This window comes from Coenobita brevimanus, chromosome 66 (assembly GCF_032717465.1).
Source record: "Coenobita brevimanus isolate Jiangsu-jjx chromosome 66, ASM3271746v2, whole genome shotgun sequence".
NCBI classification, from domain to species: domain Eukaryota; kingdom Metazoa; phylum Arthropoda; class Malacostraca; order Decapoda; family Coenobitidae; genus Coenobita; species Coenobita brevimanus.
This window is the reverse complement of record NC_137019.1, coordinates 22,843,033-22,859,809: the sequence shown is the minus strand read 5'-3', so window position 1 is coordinate 22,859,809 and position 16,777 is coordinate 22,843,033. Positions and strand designations below refer to the sequence as shown.

At 44.0% G+C, this 16,777-nt stretch overlaps 1 protein-coding gene across 1 annotated transcript in view; it reads right to left on the bottom strand.

The window, feature by feature from the left end:
- The window catches only part of LOC145405310 (A disintegrin and metalloproteinase with thrombospondin motifs 6-like), a 278,205-nt gene that overhangs the window by 130,458 nt on the left and 130,970 nt on the right, over window positions 1-16,777 (bottom strand). Inside the window, exon 5 of the mRNA XM_080276730.1 lies at window positions 4,952-5,187. Within this exon, the coding sequence (XP_080132856.1) occupies window positions 4,952-5,187 (236 nt within the window). The remainder of the gene's footprint in view (window positions 1-4,951; window positions 5,188-16,777) is intronic.

The following is a 16,777-nucleotide window of genomic DNA, read 5'->3' as shown; positions in this document are numbered from 1 at the left end:
ATGCACTCAACGGTATTGCTGGGTGAACAGGGACAAAGGGGAGACAAACGTCGTCCAAGAGTCTGACCGCCTGAGAATCGAGCTCTAAGCCACCTAGTTGCAAACTGAGTATGCTGCCGCAGCACCAATGGTTACCTCTTGTAGTGGCATCAGATAAAGAATTTCTTACGTGTAACGTTTGGCAACAGACAGATAGTTTCTCAAATATGACGTTTGGAAACAAACAGATAGTTGCTAAGATATTACCCCTGGTAAAAGATAAATAGTCTCTGAGATAATTATGACGTTTGGCAACAGAGAGATAGTCTTTGGAATGTGATGTTTGCCAACAGACAGATAATCTCCGGGATATGATGTTTGACGATAGACAGATATATCAGATACAACGTTTGTCAACAGATGTACTGTGTCTTGAGATATGACATTTGTCAATAGATGTTACAAGAAATATATCTACAGATAACAAAGCTTCCAGTCATTTTCAAGTGTATCGTCTGCTGGTGCTGGCCAAATACTCATGGACCATCTCAACCCCTTCAGGCAGGTGATGACTTTTCCTTACATGTAGTTTTTCTTACCCACTGACGATTTTCTTTAACTTCAGGAAGACGCGACGTAATAAGCTAATGGGGCTACTATACTTTCAAAGATCATCAATAGAACATAAGAATATTACATTAACGTCATTGTGCTGGGTAGGTAAACCAAATGGTTTTCACGGAAGTTAATTACTGTCAGAAACAATTTTATTTGGCCGCATTTTTTACTTTAATAATTACTCATTAGACTCTGAAACGTGCGAGCTACATATTGAACATATAACCATTAACATGCTCTTCTGTGATATATTACACCCACGCTCACAAAACGAGAACGGGTGTTATGATTTGAGTGTCATGAGCGCGCGCGTGCGCGCGTGCGTGTGTGTGTGTGTGTGTGTGTGTGTGTGTGTGTGTGTGTGTGTGTGTGTGTGTGTGTGTGTGTGTGTGTGTGTGTGTGTGTGTGTGTGTGTGTTGGTATGTGTTTGGGTGTGCGTGTATTAGCAAAATTACTCGGTTTTCATCTGATTTTAACTTAGTGAAAATGTTGAGGATTAGGTCATGAAAAACTGTCTTGTCTTTTAGAACAATGTGTCAAAGATCAAGGTCACTGGGCGAGGTCAAACGCTGACCTAGCAAAATCAGCTTAAAGTCTTTATCAAATTCAGACCAAGCTCGGAGTAAGGGATGAGGTGAGGCAAAAATGGAATTATTCAAGTGCGTGATCACTCAGCCAAGTCAATGTCACTCAGGTCAAGGTCAAAGTTCGACCCGTGTCTGTGTGTGTGAATTTGAAAAAAGAACTCAAAAAGTTTTTAACCATACTTGGTGGATGGGTTGACAGTCAGTCAAGGAGAAAACCGATTGTTTTTTAGAACTATAGGTTAAAGACCAAGTCCCATGGCCCAATTTAAAGAGTTCAATACAAACTTTGTAGATGAGATGATGGTAAAGCAAGAATAAACTGATTCGATTTTAAAAACAAAGCTGATGTTCACATGGAAGGGCCAAAGGTTAAGGTCACTGGGCAAAGTAACCTCACACACTTTAGGTCTGATTTGAACCTTCGTGGAAGGTAATGGGCCGGACAAGAATGACAATTTAGTTTTGTGAGTAAATGAAGAGAGAAACCTGTACCTGTAATTTACCAGATGATTTTGTGAGTAGTTTGTCGAAGGTCAAGATCACACTGCAAAGTAAAAATTTCGGCCCTTAGATCATTTGGTAGGTGTGGGTGTTGCACTCCCTGAGAACTCCTTTTGATTCTTCTTCATAGTAGTAGTAGTAATAGTAGTATAAGTAGTAGTAATAGGGATGTTTATTATCACACCATCATTATTATTAGTTAGCAGTGGTGGTGGTAGAAGTAGTAGTAGTAGTAGTAGTTGTATCATCATCATCATCATCATCATCATCATCATCATCATCATCATCATCATCATCATCATCATTCCTACTTTTAGGCAACAATGTTAAACGAAAAAATGACCAAATTTGATTATCTCCAGAGAAAAATCCAGTCAGAATTACAATCCCGTGAGATAATATGGTGCGGCGGGAGTTACCAAGGGCCGGATAACCATGCAGAACGAAGCTAATCTCACAGAACTGGTTGCCGGTCTTTAGAACACCATCATTATTGTTTTCTCACCTTCCTGGCCTTCAGTTTGCATATATGGCTTTATGCACAGAGTAAACTGGTCTATATTTTTCTGCCTCTTCTTTGCTCTTGTATATCAACTCCTGTTCAGTTATAATAGTATGCATATTTTTTTTTCTTTATTGCTATCTTATTACCATTATTATCAACATCTTTATTGTGCATCATTATCAAAATTTCAATCCTAGGGAATTGGGTGCATGAACACCGTCCACTAATTCCCTGCGTGTGGCAAAAAGTGAGCATATGAGGAGAGAGTGTGGGCTGGGAACCTACCATCCTTGTATTGACAGAGACACACAGACAGGCAGCCATCACCTACCACAGCACAGACACTTTTTATGATGCGTGTCCCAAAAGAAATCAGAGAACAGTGTCGTGAATTTCCCCACCACCTCATGTATGTGGAAGAAATGGATGATGATGGTGCTATCATTTTTACTTATATACCTATTAATTCTTCATATTTCTTGTATCTTTTGGTGTTACTATTTTCCTGTGCTACCTCTTTCCTTCCCCTCCACTGAACCCACTTACCATATAATCTGCTCGCCTGTTTTTATCAGCTAACTTTTCTATTTGGCTACACCACACACACACACACACACACACACACACACACACACACACACACACACACACACACACACACACACACACACACACACACGCACAGTTAAATGCCAGCATCATGGCCTAACACGGTACACTAAAACATGGTTTTGCTAACCTGACAAATATTCCTGACACCTTTCAGCTCAGTTGATGGCGAGGTGTGGTCAGACCTCATAACTAAGGCTCATCGAATTTCAGACTGAGTGTCCCAGTTCTGTCAGGGAAAAATAAGCCCGCTATGCCTTCTGCTCAGCCACCTTACCTCCGTGGTTCGTACACTGCAATTATTATCCTGGCCCAGGTGAACAACGGCGGCAGAGTGAACCATGTTGTTGCTCTTTGCTTTTCATATGGCATGTTATGTTTTGTTTTTCTGAACAGTCAGTGTATTTCACATGTTGTAGAAAAATGTGACAATGTTGGACTTGGAAACGGACGAATAAAAACAAATGAAAGAGAAATAAGAGGCAGATGGAAAGACTTGAAAAAAGAAAATGGTCAATGGGAATGTCGAGAACAAGAAAGATTTATAATTCACGAGAATGTGCTAACAGCAGAACTGAATGGGGAGGCTGCAAGCGTTGCTAAATTGTATGCAGAAGTTATATGATGCAGTGCAATAAACTGATTGTAGGAAATCCATTACAAAAGCCTGGATTTGTGGAACTATACCAGTGGAGCGGAAGAAGGCTGCGGTTCAACTGTGACATAAATAAAGGTGGCCAAGCTGAGTGCAATAATTATCGTTAAGTCCGCTGTGTGTTGTGAATAAGGCACATGAAAGAATATTGATAGAAAATGAAAGACAGGTGTAAGAAGATCTGAAGAGTGATGAACAGGGTGGCTTCAGGAGTGGCAGAGAATGTGTGGATCAATATTTGCAGTCTGAGAGATGGGTGTGAGAAGGACTGTAAGATTTATATAGCACTTATGTATTCGAAAAAGCATATGATAGTGTAAACAGATAGGGATTATGGAAGGTGTTGTGTATGCATTATGTGCAGGGAAAATTGGTGAATAATGTAAAGTGTTTTATGACGGTAGTGAAGCCTCTAAGAGTGCACAGATGTTTCAGTGACTGGTTCAGTGTAAGTACAGGTATATGTGTGACAGGAATGTGTGATGTTGCCTTGGCTATGCACTGGTATGGCCACAGTCAAAGAATGTGAGTAGGGTGGCGAAGAGAGTATATATGAGTGAGTCAGAGGTTGGATGAGGCGTGTAAAGCCAAGAAGGTTGCTGGATAACGGGGGTGACTATGTTAGTATGCAAAGTATAGATATTGTGGAAGAAGGAGGACAGAAATGTGTGGAGAAGAATTGCATCTTTGTTTTTCTTGCTTGGCAGTTGTCCGAATGTCTCTGTCTCACAGTTATTATGAAATCCAACTGACGAAACTGAAAATTTCTGAAGACTTGAATGATGACTGAATGAGTGTGTGGTCAGTTTCATCTGGCATTCTATTTAACAGTTCTTCAATCTGTCTGCTCTCCTGTTACTTTTTTCTTGAGCCCTCACATCCCATGTATTACTGAGAAAACGACGACGACGATGACGACGAAGACGAAGACGATAACGAAGACGTTAATGATGATGATGATGATGATTAAAGGTAATGGTTAAAATGCTGCATAGAGTTCTTACATTATGCAGTATCGATAGAAACAGCAGGCAGGCACACAGATGAGAAGTTACTGGGGAAGATTTTCAAATATTTCATCCATTGTTTCAAAATGCAAAGACTGAATAGGTAAATATAGGCTATATTGTACTCTGATTTATGAAGTACCCTGTATCGTTCACATCCCTGCCTACCCACCTACCTACCTGCCTGTCTCTCGCCTCTCACTCACATTCCTTCCTACCTACCCAACTAATTTTCTCTCTCAGCCTGCTACCTGCCGACTCACCTACCTACGAGTACTTACAATTCACCCAACCATCCGCTTACGTACTTACCTAATTACCTACCTACCAGTCGATATACCACCCCCTTACCCTCCTGCTTACCTACATTCTTGCCATCCTCAGACCTACTCATCTAGCAATCATCCCACTCAACCACCCATCCAGCTACCTACCTGCTTTGCCTACCAACTTACCAGCACTCCCCTCATCCACACACCCACTCACGTACCATGTTCATGACGGTGAGGATGTATGTGGTGATGTCCTCGTTGTCATAATAGTCCACCATCTTCTTGTCAGCCACCACCGTCACCTCCACATTCCTCTCCAGGCTCACACTTCTCTTCCTCCTCTTCCACTTCTTCCTACCCTCCCCCACGCTCCTTCTTCTTCTGTTCTTCCTCTCCTCTCCCCGTTTCGTTTCTTCCCATTCCGCTCGGGATTGGATGGCCTTCTCGTACGTATCTGTGGAGTGAGAAGTTTATACAGTAAGAAATAGTTATTGAAGCAGATGCAGTATGATGGAAAGGTCTGACAGTGATTGTCAGTGCGACACGGCCGTATGGAGAGAATGTGTGATGACAGACAGATAAAGAGAATAGTCCTTGAAGACGAACCTGAGGGCCTTGAGCGCATGAGCCGGGTGGAGAGTTGTACTTCCGTTCGTTCGTTCTTCTGCGCCCTAAATGCCACAGTTATGGACCAGTTCAGACTATTAAGATATCAAATGAATCCTCACCACTCGATGGTGTAACCTGGTCGGTGTTATTGACACGCTTAGAGCTACCTCTAGGTCGACGATGACCAGGAAAAAGGTACAGGTCATAGACCAAACGCCTTTATTTACAGTAGTATAGGTATAACACTGGTATCATTAGAAAGAACATTCAATATGTAATAAATTATGCCATCATCATAATTTTTATACAACCCACTGGAAGCCGATAAATGTACAAAAATTTGTTAAAATACGCTTGTGTCACTAATTCATTAGGCGATGGAGGCAAGCAGGGAAGTACAGTAGATAAGGAGATAGTTGGGTGGGAAGGGAGGTAGGCAGGCAGGTAGGTGTGTATGCAGGGAGATAGACAGGGAGGTAGGTAGTGAGGTAGGAAAAGACGGTAGGGTGATCGGCAGGGAGATAAGCAGGGAGGCTGGTAGGGCGTTGAGTGGGTAGGTAGGTAGTCAGAAAAGAAGGTAGGCAAGGAAGTTGGTAGGAAAGTAGGCAAGGAGGTATGTAAGTATGTAGGTAGGCAGGGAGATAGACAGGTGCGGTAGGTAGGGAAGGAGGGGAGGAGGTAGGAAGAAGGATGGTAAGTACTGTACATAGGGAGGTAGGTAAGTAGAAAATAGCAACAAGAAATCCATGTTAATCCCTGACATGCTAAAGGAATGAAATGCGCCATAATACCCCTAGGGAAAGAATCAAATAGCCTCAAATAGCGGTTGTCCAGTATGATGTCTTCGCACATCAGAGAATCCACTGTACACGACAAGGATCATACAAGGCTTCTTCAGGACCTTAGCATGGCAACACACAGCTAGCATACAGATCTGAAATAGAGGAAAATGAGAGAATGGTGAAAGGAAAAGATAAAAAAAGAAAATAATGAAGGATAGTGTGTCAGAAACTATTGCTACAGAGGCTTGTGCGTCCAGGAGGGTGAGCGGGACATATGGAACTGATAAAACTAAAGTGAAGTGGTATAAGGGTAGATAACTCGGTGTCAGGGATCTACAAACACCAAGAAGTGAAGCGATCAGAAAAAAACAAGGAGACAGCGAACTAATCATGGAGGGCCTAGTGGTGCAGGCCATATTTCAAGCATGATTTACTGAAGGCCATTACTTGTGACGGCCAAGGCACTGAATGTGTGTGAATAAGATTGCTTTCTCCTGCTTCTAGGCCCCATTCCCGCTGGAGGGGGGAACGGCGGCCACATAAAGATTAAAAAACAGTAACATTGATAACAGTGACAATGATATCCATTATTTTTATTATTACCATCATCATCCAACCCAGTTAATCCCACCCAAAGATACTAAAGCTATTGGGCACAGGTGTGTGTGTGTGTGTGTGTGTGTGTGTGTGTGTGTGTGTGTGTGTGTGTGTGTGTGTGTGTGTGTGTGTGTGTGTGTGTGTGTGTGTGTGTGTGTGTGTGTGTGTGTGTGTGTGTGTGTGTGTGTGTGTGTGTGTGTGTGTGTGTGTGTGTGTGTGTGTGTAGACTGCAACCCTATTCCCAGTTGCTGATGACTTCTACAACCACTTCCTCAAAAACAACTGAAAGGAACCCATAATCTCTCTCTCTCTCTCTCTCTCCCTCTCCACCTGCTATTACCTGTGTGTGGTCAAGGTTACTGAGGGTAGGTCTGGTGTTGAATGTACGATATGGCCGCGTGTGATTTAGTTCAAGGCACCATCAACACCGGCCTTCCTACACCCATATTTTCACTGGTCCAGAATGCTCCCTGGTACTGTTTCATGCCAGTTCATTTCAGCATACAACACATAAATTTTCATTTGTATTATATCATGCCGGCACCACGCTCACCGAGTGTTTATCATTGCTCGCCACGAAGGTGGAGCCTTAACTGCGTCATGGTTCAAACCCTGGTGTGGGCAGCTGGTACCACTCGACTCAGGAGTCCATCCACCCTTTTGGCTGGTAAGTAATAAGTACCTAAGGTAACGCCCAGGAGAAGTAACTGTGTTAACCTGGATTATGATACGACCTTGCATCCCAGGATGATGGGTAAATAAGCCACACAGACTTAAAGGCCTACTTACGGAAATTAACATGCAGTACCGCTAAGTATGTCATGGCCGCTGCCCTAACCTTTACCTCTTTACTAAGTCCAAACTAAAATTCTAGAAGGCATACATGAAAACGCTTGCGTGAAGGAAGCAACGTCAATTGCATAGGACAAGATGCTAGAGAGTGTCCTTGATTCACCAAGTTACCTGCCTAGTGTCTCTTTTGTACTTGTGATTGGCCTCCATCTGACTTCACACCTGGCTGCTGGTCTGGGACTAATTTGTCTATGGATTATGATGTATCTGTTGCCCGTCTTTACTTAGTAACACCGCGCAGAAAAGAGTGAACAGAAAAACAAAGTAACGCTTTCTAGGGCTTAATGAGGAATACATATACTCTTACTGAGATACAGTAAAGGCAATACTATCTATCTATCTAGTGCCTGACGCCTTAATCCCGCAAGGGATAGCCACAAACAAATCGCCTATACTGTATGTCGCCCTGTTCCCTGCCATTTCACTGACCTCCTCCCAGATCACACCCCCTTCTCTCACACACCTCTCCACTCCACCCTTCAGTCTCGTCCTCGACCTTCTCCTCCCTCTTCCCCCTTCCTCCACCTCACTCACATACATTCTCCTCGTTAGTCTCTCGCTCTCCATCCTCTCCACATGGCCAAACCACCTCAGTGTATCTCCTAACGTTTTCTAGCACATCCACATCCACACCACAACGCTCCTTCACTTCCTCATTTGTCAATCTGTCTCTCCATGCAACTCCACATGCTCCTCCCAAATAACTCATTTCCACTGCTCTCGCTCTTGACTTGTGTCCTTCAAACATGGTATCACAATACTATCATGCAGCAACATTTTCACTTCCATGCTCACTTCACTATTTCTTATTTCTGCTTTCAAAGAATCATACCTTTCTTCCTTGTTGTACCCTTTCAAGCACTTCATCCTCCAAACTTCCATCCTTACTCATCACACTACCGAAGTTCTTAAATGCACCCACATTTTCCATTTCCTCATCATCCAACCTCACTGTACATTCACTGACTTCATTTCTCTCGAAAACCATAACTTTACTCTTTCCTACATTCACTTACAGATTCCATTTCTTACACACTTTCCCAACTCATTCACCAAGCCTCGCAATTCCCCTTCGTCTTCACTTAACAATACAGTATGTAGTGAGGGGTCTGCTCCAAAGGAAATCGAAACTGTTCTCTCTTTGCCACCTGGCTCATTTGTAGTGAAGTTCATTTTACAGCTTCTGCTGCACTGATATGGTAGTGGGGTGCCTCCAACCCAGCTCAGGAGCAATGAATGAGTCAATCACTCTACAGCTTTAACCTCTGGACGATTCCCCACTGGGGCCGCTATTCCTTCTTAGGGTGAGACATGGTCACTCTGCAATTCCTGCTTCAACGGAATAGTCATAAGGCATCTCCATTCTAGTTTAGGCTGACAGTTGGGGGTTAAAGATGGCCCTGTATCTCCAGACACAAACAGATGTTCCTCCAGATGCCTTGCACCCCTTCTCAGGTTCTGAATTAGGAGTTCAGTATTGGTGTGAGGGTACACCCTATTGAACACGGAATCGAATATCCTAGGAGGTCAATCACTTGTGCCAGGGAGGCAGTACACTGGCGATGAGGTCTGTTGAAATAGGTGGTGCATCCCAGGGCTCAATGGAGATCGAGGGGTTGCTCTGAAGGGTAACAACGGAATCACAGAGAGTGTTACTACCCTGAAGGCATGGCTATCTCTGGTGAAAGACCTTTAAATGCTCGTCCACCTGCAGGGGCTCATTTGGGATGTGCCAGGACATTGCTGGTGACATCGTTAAGGACTTTCATGGAATTAGACGGATATCATGCAGGATGACTGACTGGACTTCCGTTATGGTTCCTGTCTTAGTGATGCTGTCCTCCTGCAACACATTTTCCGAGTGGCCAGCCGCTCAAAAGAGAACCTAGAATGGGGGAGGGTCTTACTTTCTGAAGATTCTGGTGAGGGAGTTAAATATCAGCAGAGTAGCTGACACTGCTCCTGTACCAGACGACATAGTTAGAGGACGTTGGTGCAGGTGGGAAGGTCCTGTCGTACGGCTGGATCCCCAGTTCATTATACCTGGATTAGTCTCTGACCTGATAAGCTGTTAACTGACAGTTTGTAATGATGCTAATGAATACATGTTAAAGCAGCTGGTATGATTTCAGGATTTAAAGTAGGATTACCCGTCAGTAATCCAATGAAACCTGGTGTTAATAGCCTTTAATACTCCGTGTGCCTCAGGAGTTCACCTTCCAATCTTCTTTTATTGATGTCCTTGTACTGCTGTTACCTTAACCATCGTACTTCATCGTGAGCTATTACATCATTAACTTTCTCCTCTTTTATAATTAGTTCTCCATTGTATTGCTTTCATTATCATTTTTCCTTTCTTATGTTAGGTTACTACATGTTTGCGGGAGATGGTAGTGGATGGGACAGGGCAGTTGACTTGGAACTACGTGGTGGTGTGTTTACTAGTAGCTGTTGCAGGGAGCAGTCTGAGGATCTGAGTTCAGCATCGCCATGTTCACTTCTCTTTGTGTGGTCCCAACGACACGTCGAAAAAACATTTCTACTGACACCGTAACAACATATTAGAATGTGATATCACTGATGAATCACACTGGGGATGGTGAATATCAGTGCCCAATTAGCAGATGACGTGTGAAGGATGCAAGATCAGTCGTCTGTTGGTGTCTCGAAGGGAGACTACTAAAGCGTGGGCACGGGCTTCGTAGCCTGCTTCCAGAGTCTAATGCATGAAAATATTCTCTCTGTTTCTTACGATGGCTTCCCCTTTCCTTTGCCAGCTTCTGGGGCAGTATTTCCGTGGGCTTGTGAGGTTTTCTAAAGCCTCTTCGTGCCCTGTGTCATTGTACGTATGGTTTTTAAATACTGACGCCCATAAATAGATGCAAACGACACATATGAGCATACTCTGGTATAATAAAACAAAACAAATAATTAATGTGGAGGTGGCGGAGAGCCTTCTGATCCCACCAGAATGAGGAGCCTTGTTCTGCATCCCATTTCCAGCTCCACTGAGTCCCTTTGTGCTTTATTCCTGCCACCACCAGACAATATAATTCAGTTTAGGAGGGACTGTACCACTCGGAGAGAATAGATATAGCTTTATACTCTCTCTCTCTCTCTCTCTCTCTCTCTCTCTCTCTCTCTCTCTCTCTCTCTCTCTCTCTCTCCCTCTCTCTCTCTCACCTGTCCACCCTCCGCTCTCTGCTCTACTCTTATGTCCCGCAGCCAAAAGAAGGGCGGCACACCAGTCTAGCGTAAATCAGTGTGTTGAGAGGTATTCATTGCCTCCTGGTTGGGTTAGTGTGGTTTACTGCACCTTGTTAATTTTTTTTCCGCTTTTAATCTACTGTCCATTAGATTTACTTTGCCTTGATTGTTTCTTTACTGTGTGTGTGTGGAGGAGGTTTTGTGTGTGTGTGTGTGTGTGTGTGTGTGTGTGTGTGTGTGTGTGTGTGTGTGTTGGCTATTGTTAGTGCATAATACCCGACATCTGTGTGTGTGTGTGTGTGTGTGTGTGTGTGTGTGTGTGTGTTGGCTATTGTTAGTGCATAATACCCGACATCTGTGTGTGTGTGTGTGTGTGTGTGTGTGTGTGTGTGTGTGTGTGTGTGTGTGTGTGTGTGTGTGTGTGTGTGTGTGTGTGTGTGTGTGTTGGCTATTGTTAGTGCATAATACCCGACATCTGTGTGTGTGTGTGTGTGTGTGTGTGTGTGTGTGTGTGTGTGTGTGTGTGTGTGTGTGTGTGTGTGTGTGTGTGTGTGTTGGCTATTGTTAGTGCATTATACCCGAAATCTGCGTGTGTGTGTGTGTGTGTGTGTGTGTGTGTCTCTCTCTCTCTCTCTCTCTCTCTGTATACTCGCCATCACTCAGCCACCAAATACCAGCAGTGAGGCCCCAGGAACTATAAACTCATAAATCCCCGGCCATGTTTTTTGTGTGGCTGTGGCAATGTTTACGCGACACCCGACTAAAGGCTACACTACTTGCTACATCCCTGGGCCTCACGAGAAGAAGATGAATTGACTCTGTGGGTAGCTGTTGGGGAAGGGGGGGGGGTGAGGAAGGAGGAAGGAGATCTAATGGGGAAGAGAGAGAGAGAGAGAGAGAGTACTGGAAGAAACACATATGAAAGGATAATGAGGACGAAAAACGAAAGACGGAGGAAGAAAAGACAAGAAGGGATAACAAGAGAAAAAAGAAGGCTGGAGAGAAGAATGGCGATAGGTGAGAAGTGAGGCAGGAGGAAAGAGACATGAAATTTGGTTGAAGGAAAAGATATGAAGGGTATGATGGAAAAATGCACCATTCCATCTTCATCCTTACCCTCTTCCTCACCAGTAAATGGACTAACTAAATGGCTCATCAAAACTGTTCCCATCCGTCGAACTGTAAAATTTCTATCTACCTATCTTTCTATATCCAGATGCCTTTATCCCAGAAGGGGTGACAAACGATTCGCCTCCATATCCTCTGTTCTCTTCCATTCAGCTGTCGTCTTTCCTACCCACCCCCTCCCCCTTCATACATCTCTCCACGCCGTCCCTCAGCTAAATAACATGCTTGGTTGTGGTCTGTAAAATATCCCGACATTCAGCCACTGCAGTCAGAGTGTTGAAGCTGCCACACTCATCCGGTAGCTTGATCCTCGGACCGATCATGCCGTTAGACCAAGTTTTTTTACCCCCTTGCCCCCGTCCATGTAGCCGTATAACGAGGGACCTGGATGTAAATTCGACTGTCATAATGTAAGGAGAGATTGGAACTTAATAAAAATTATCTACCTTAATAACCTTTGTGTTGGTGATAGGCATCAGTCCGAAGCCTATTTCTTCTTCAACTTCTTCTTCTACTTCTTCCTCCTCCTTCTCTCCTCCTCCTCCTCCTCCTCCTCCTCCTTCTTCTTCTTCATCTTCATGGAGAAAACTTCGGAGTTAATCACAGTCACGTCATTATCGATCAAAATGCCGGTATTCACAAAGGGCTTTACCTCCGCCCACCTACCACCATCACAGCACATCCCGCTCACTCTTTTCCCCTCGCCCCACTTCTTTTCTGTCCCCCTGTTAACAAATCTTAATCGGCAAAGAGGTGGCCTGCAACCCTAATGTACCCAGGTTCGAATCCCAGCTGGGGCAGCGAACAGTTTAAGGATCTAAATTTCATGAAGCCGATTTTACTGATCTGCCAGAAGGCCCGTCGACATGTAAAAATACCTCCGCCAATACCACGCCAGTCCTGTGTGAGATAGCCCTAGCATGTATTCAATATAGACGGTGGGTGTTAGGGCGGTGACATTTGGAGGTGTAAACGTATGTAGGAAGACATTTGGCCTTGGAAACAGGCCGTGAAGCCTATGCCCAGTGTGGGACACATGAAGAAAAAATCAAATACAGTATATGTAAGAAAAAAATGTGCCTTAAACCATCCCATCGTCAAGACCGTCCCTCTCACACCGCGCACCTTCACTGTTTAGTTACAAAAGGGACATTCAGGTGGAAAGCCACTATTTGTTTAAGATTCGAAGAGGGAAGGTAGTGCAACCTTCAACTCACTTCCACGAGGCAGGGGCTGAAAAGGCAGTAGTGGAAGGGGGAGATGAGAAGAGTTAGGGAGGAAAGGACAGAAGCAAAGGATGGAGCGAGAGGTGTAAGGACTGAAAGGAGAGATGAGAAGGGGAGAGGGTGACTCAGTTGATCGGTTGGTTTGGCACTAACCACACTTTCAGAGGACAGTCTAAAGTGGGTTCGAGCCTCACTGACTGCCACCGAGTTTGTATGGTGGACATTCAAAGCCAACACCTGTCCACAACACTCAAATAATTATCATGAAACGAACACAATAACACTAGCTATTACTACTACCTTACTTTTGTTTCACTGATTCGTAGCACTCACACACCCACCTCCTTACCCCCTGTGACTTAGCCCTAAAGTGATGGAAAATAAATGGGAGGTATGGGAGAGTGGATGGGGGGTGAGGGGGAGGAGAGGCGAGACAGGGTGAGGGTGAGGGAGGAGGGGAGGGGAGCAGAGGCAGTCCGTGGGGTAATGTATGACGTGGCCTGAGACTACTGTTTACAAACCTTACCAGCACACGTCGTAAACAAGGACGGGCACGCGCTGTAAACAGAGAGAGAGAGAGAGAGAGAGAGAGAGAGAGAGAGAGAGAGAGAGAATTTTTAAGGGAAAGGACTTTCACTTCAAGGTAGGGTGAAATGGGAAAAAACATCTAATGGGGAATGAAGCAAGGCGAGGAATTTGGGGGAAGGGTATGGACGATATCTAGGGGAAAGGGGGAAGATGTCGGGGAAGAAAATATCATATATATATCATAAAAGAAACGTTGTGTGAGGAAAGTGAAATTGGAAGTGGAAAAATTCAGAGAGGGAGAGGCAAGGGAGGGAAGATGCAACGAAGGAAAAAGAAGACGAAAGACGACAAAATGAAAAAGATGAAGTGAGAAGGAAAGGAGAAGGCCGAGGAGAAAAAGAGGAGAAAATATAAACAAGAGGCTCAGTGGGTACAGATAGAAAACGGGACAGGTAAATAATGTAAGAAAGACAAAACTATACTGTAGAAACAGAGAAGCAGAAACAAGAAAAGATGGAGAATGAAGGATAAGAGACAACAGAAATAGAAACCAAAAGATCGAATGCATATAGAAAAAAATGGGTGGAGAACTGAGTGAAGAAAACCAAAAACAGAAGAAAGACTGAGAGGAAAGAAGAAAAAAGGAATAGAAGCAAGAGAGTGAAAACGTAGGAGGAAAAAGCCCAGCCACTTTCTAAACCCGGTAAGAGGCATCGGGTAACGAGAGAGAGAGAGAGAGAGAGAGAGAGAGAGAGAGAGAGAGAGAGAGGTGGGGGATCTTGCAGTAACCACTTCACTGCAAGAAGTACTACAACAGGTGAAGACTGGCCTGGTGGTGGCCAAAATAGTAGCCAAGTCCTTAGTGTATTGAACGGGAGAACTTAACAAAAAAAAAAAAAAAATCGTCTAGTGGCAGCCCTAAGACCTACATTCCAACCCTTATTCTCACGTAAAAGTTGTGGTGAGGAGTGATACTGAGGCAAAGAAGGTGAAACCACAGCAGTGAGATAACTATCAACAGCATTTATCATATCCGTCCACCTCCCTCTTGGCTTACCACGCCTCCTCCCACCCTCAGACTCACTTTCATACAGGCTACCCATTTCATCACCCTATCTATAGTTGTTCCCTCTATGATTATACCACATAAACACACTTTCTTCTACACTTTTATTAAGACTTCCTTACCTCATAATCTTAACTGAACTGCTATTCTTCTTATCCTGTCCGCTCTTTACAACCCGAATACATTCCTGCCTCCACTGCTCTTACTTTTTTATGCCAAACCAGACTAACAGTCACACATGTATTTATGTGGCCACTAACACAGCCTTCAAGCATTCGCCTTACTGCCTTCGAACACTGAGTTGTGTATCAGCTTTCACAGCACCAACCACATTTGTACCTTGAGCCACTCTGCTCTCAACTTCAGTTACACATTTACCTCTCTTTCCTGTTACTGTGGTAACCTGAATGATGCAGTGTCTTTCTATCCCAAGACAGTGGGTGAGTAACCCACCACAGGTTCAAAGGCTTAAGTTTCGAAGATGAGCACCGTGGCTGAGCGCCCCATGGTGTGTGGTCCCCCACCCCCTACATTTTACCTATTATCACCCAGGTACTTAAACTCACGCACCAGTTGTCTCTAGGCACCAGTAGCCTGCATCACACTGAGCTACCTTCTCCCTCACTACAAACATCGCTTTACTCTTACCTACATTTATCTACATTTATATTCAGACCCGACCGTTCACAGACATTCACACAAAGCTGAACCAGTCAGCAAGGACACTGTTTAGTGCCAGCAGGCAACACAACATCATATGCAGACGTTGAACTTGAAAAAAATAAATAAATATATATGTCATCACACTGAAAGTGTTAAGTACCTAACGAGTGATCTAAACGCGAATACGACGTGAAGATTACACTGACGGCTGACTGACTGGCGAGAGAGAAAGAGAGAGAGAGAGAGAGAGAGAGTAAGGAGGGGAGAAGAGTGAAAGCGTGTGAGGGAAAGGCAAAGAGTGTTGGAGAGTGAATGTGAGAGGCGAGAAATTATTCAGTGTGTGTGTGTGTGTGTGTGTGTGTGTGTGTGTGTGTGTGTGTGTGTGTGTGTGTGTGTGTGTGTGTGTCCCTGCCAAGAGGGCTCTACAAAGCTGAATAAAATCGTCTGGAAGTAGCAAGATTTCAGTAAGTGACGTAAACTAACTAAATGAGCTGAGATATTTTCTGACCGTTTTAGCGATACTTTTTTTTTCAAAACGGAATAAAATTATCTAGAACTATCAAAAACAGGAATCGCAGTGGCTAAGTGGATACCTCGCTCACCCACGGATCTGCGTGTGACATAAATCTGGAGTGCAAAATCCCAGACAGTAATGGACATTTGAATTGGGTGCCGGTAATATGTCCTCTCATATGGTGGCATTAGGTTCGTACCCTGTTGATTTGTACCCATGGTATATACGGACTCTAACACACACACAGTCAGCCAATTCAACCCTTGCACTTTCCATATGCTCTGCTCTCACTACTGCTACGCCATGATGATTCGTACTTGGTTAGTACTGGAAAGGACGTTTTCTCTCTCTCTCTCTCTCTCTCTCTCTCTCTCTCTCTCTCTCTCTCTCTCTCTCTCTCTCTCTCTCTCTCTCTCTCTCTCTCTCGTACGGTTCGGTGCTGCAGTAGACCTCATAATGAAACGATGCAAAACACACATACTAAAGAAAGGTGTAATGTAAGGGTTAAGATTTGACGTGAAAGTTCTGTTGTCGTATTTATTATGGACCTTACCCAATTTTTGCGATAAACACATCTCCATAACACTTACCTATTATCCAAGATCGTTTTGTTTTCCATATCTTGTCACAGTAAAATACATTCTACCTAAGCCGAGTCGTGTTTGGTAGCCGTATGAGTGAGCAGAAATGTACATACAAGTATTCATAAGCACAATATAGGCTTAGGGGAGTCATAAATACAGCCACAGAACAGCATTAAATAGACTGATGGTGGGAGAGTGTGAGGGAGTGAGTGGTGGTAAGCGGGGAAGCCTGAGAGAGGAGAGATGGAGAGGTTATAAACGAGAGCCAGGAAGTGTGAAAGGGTTTTA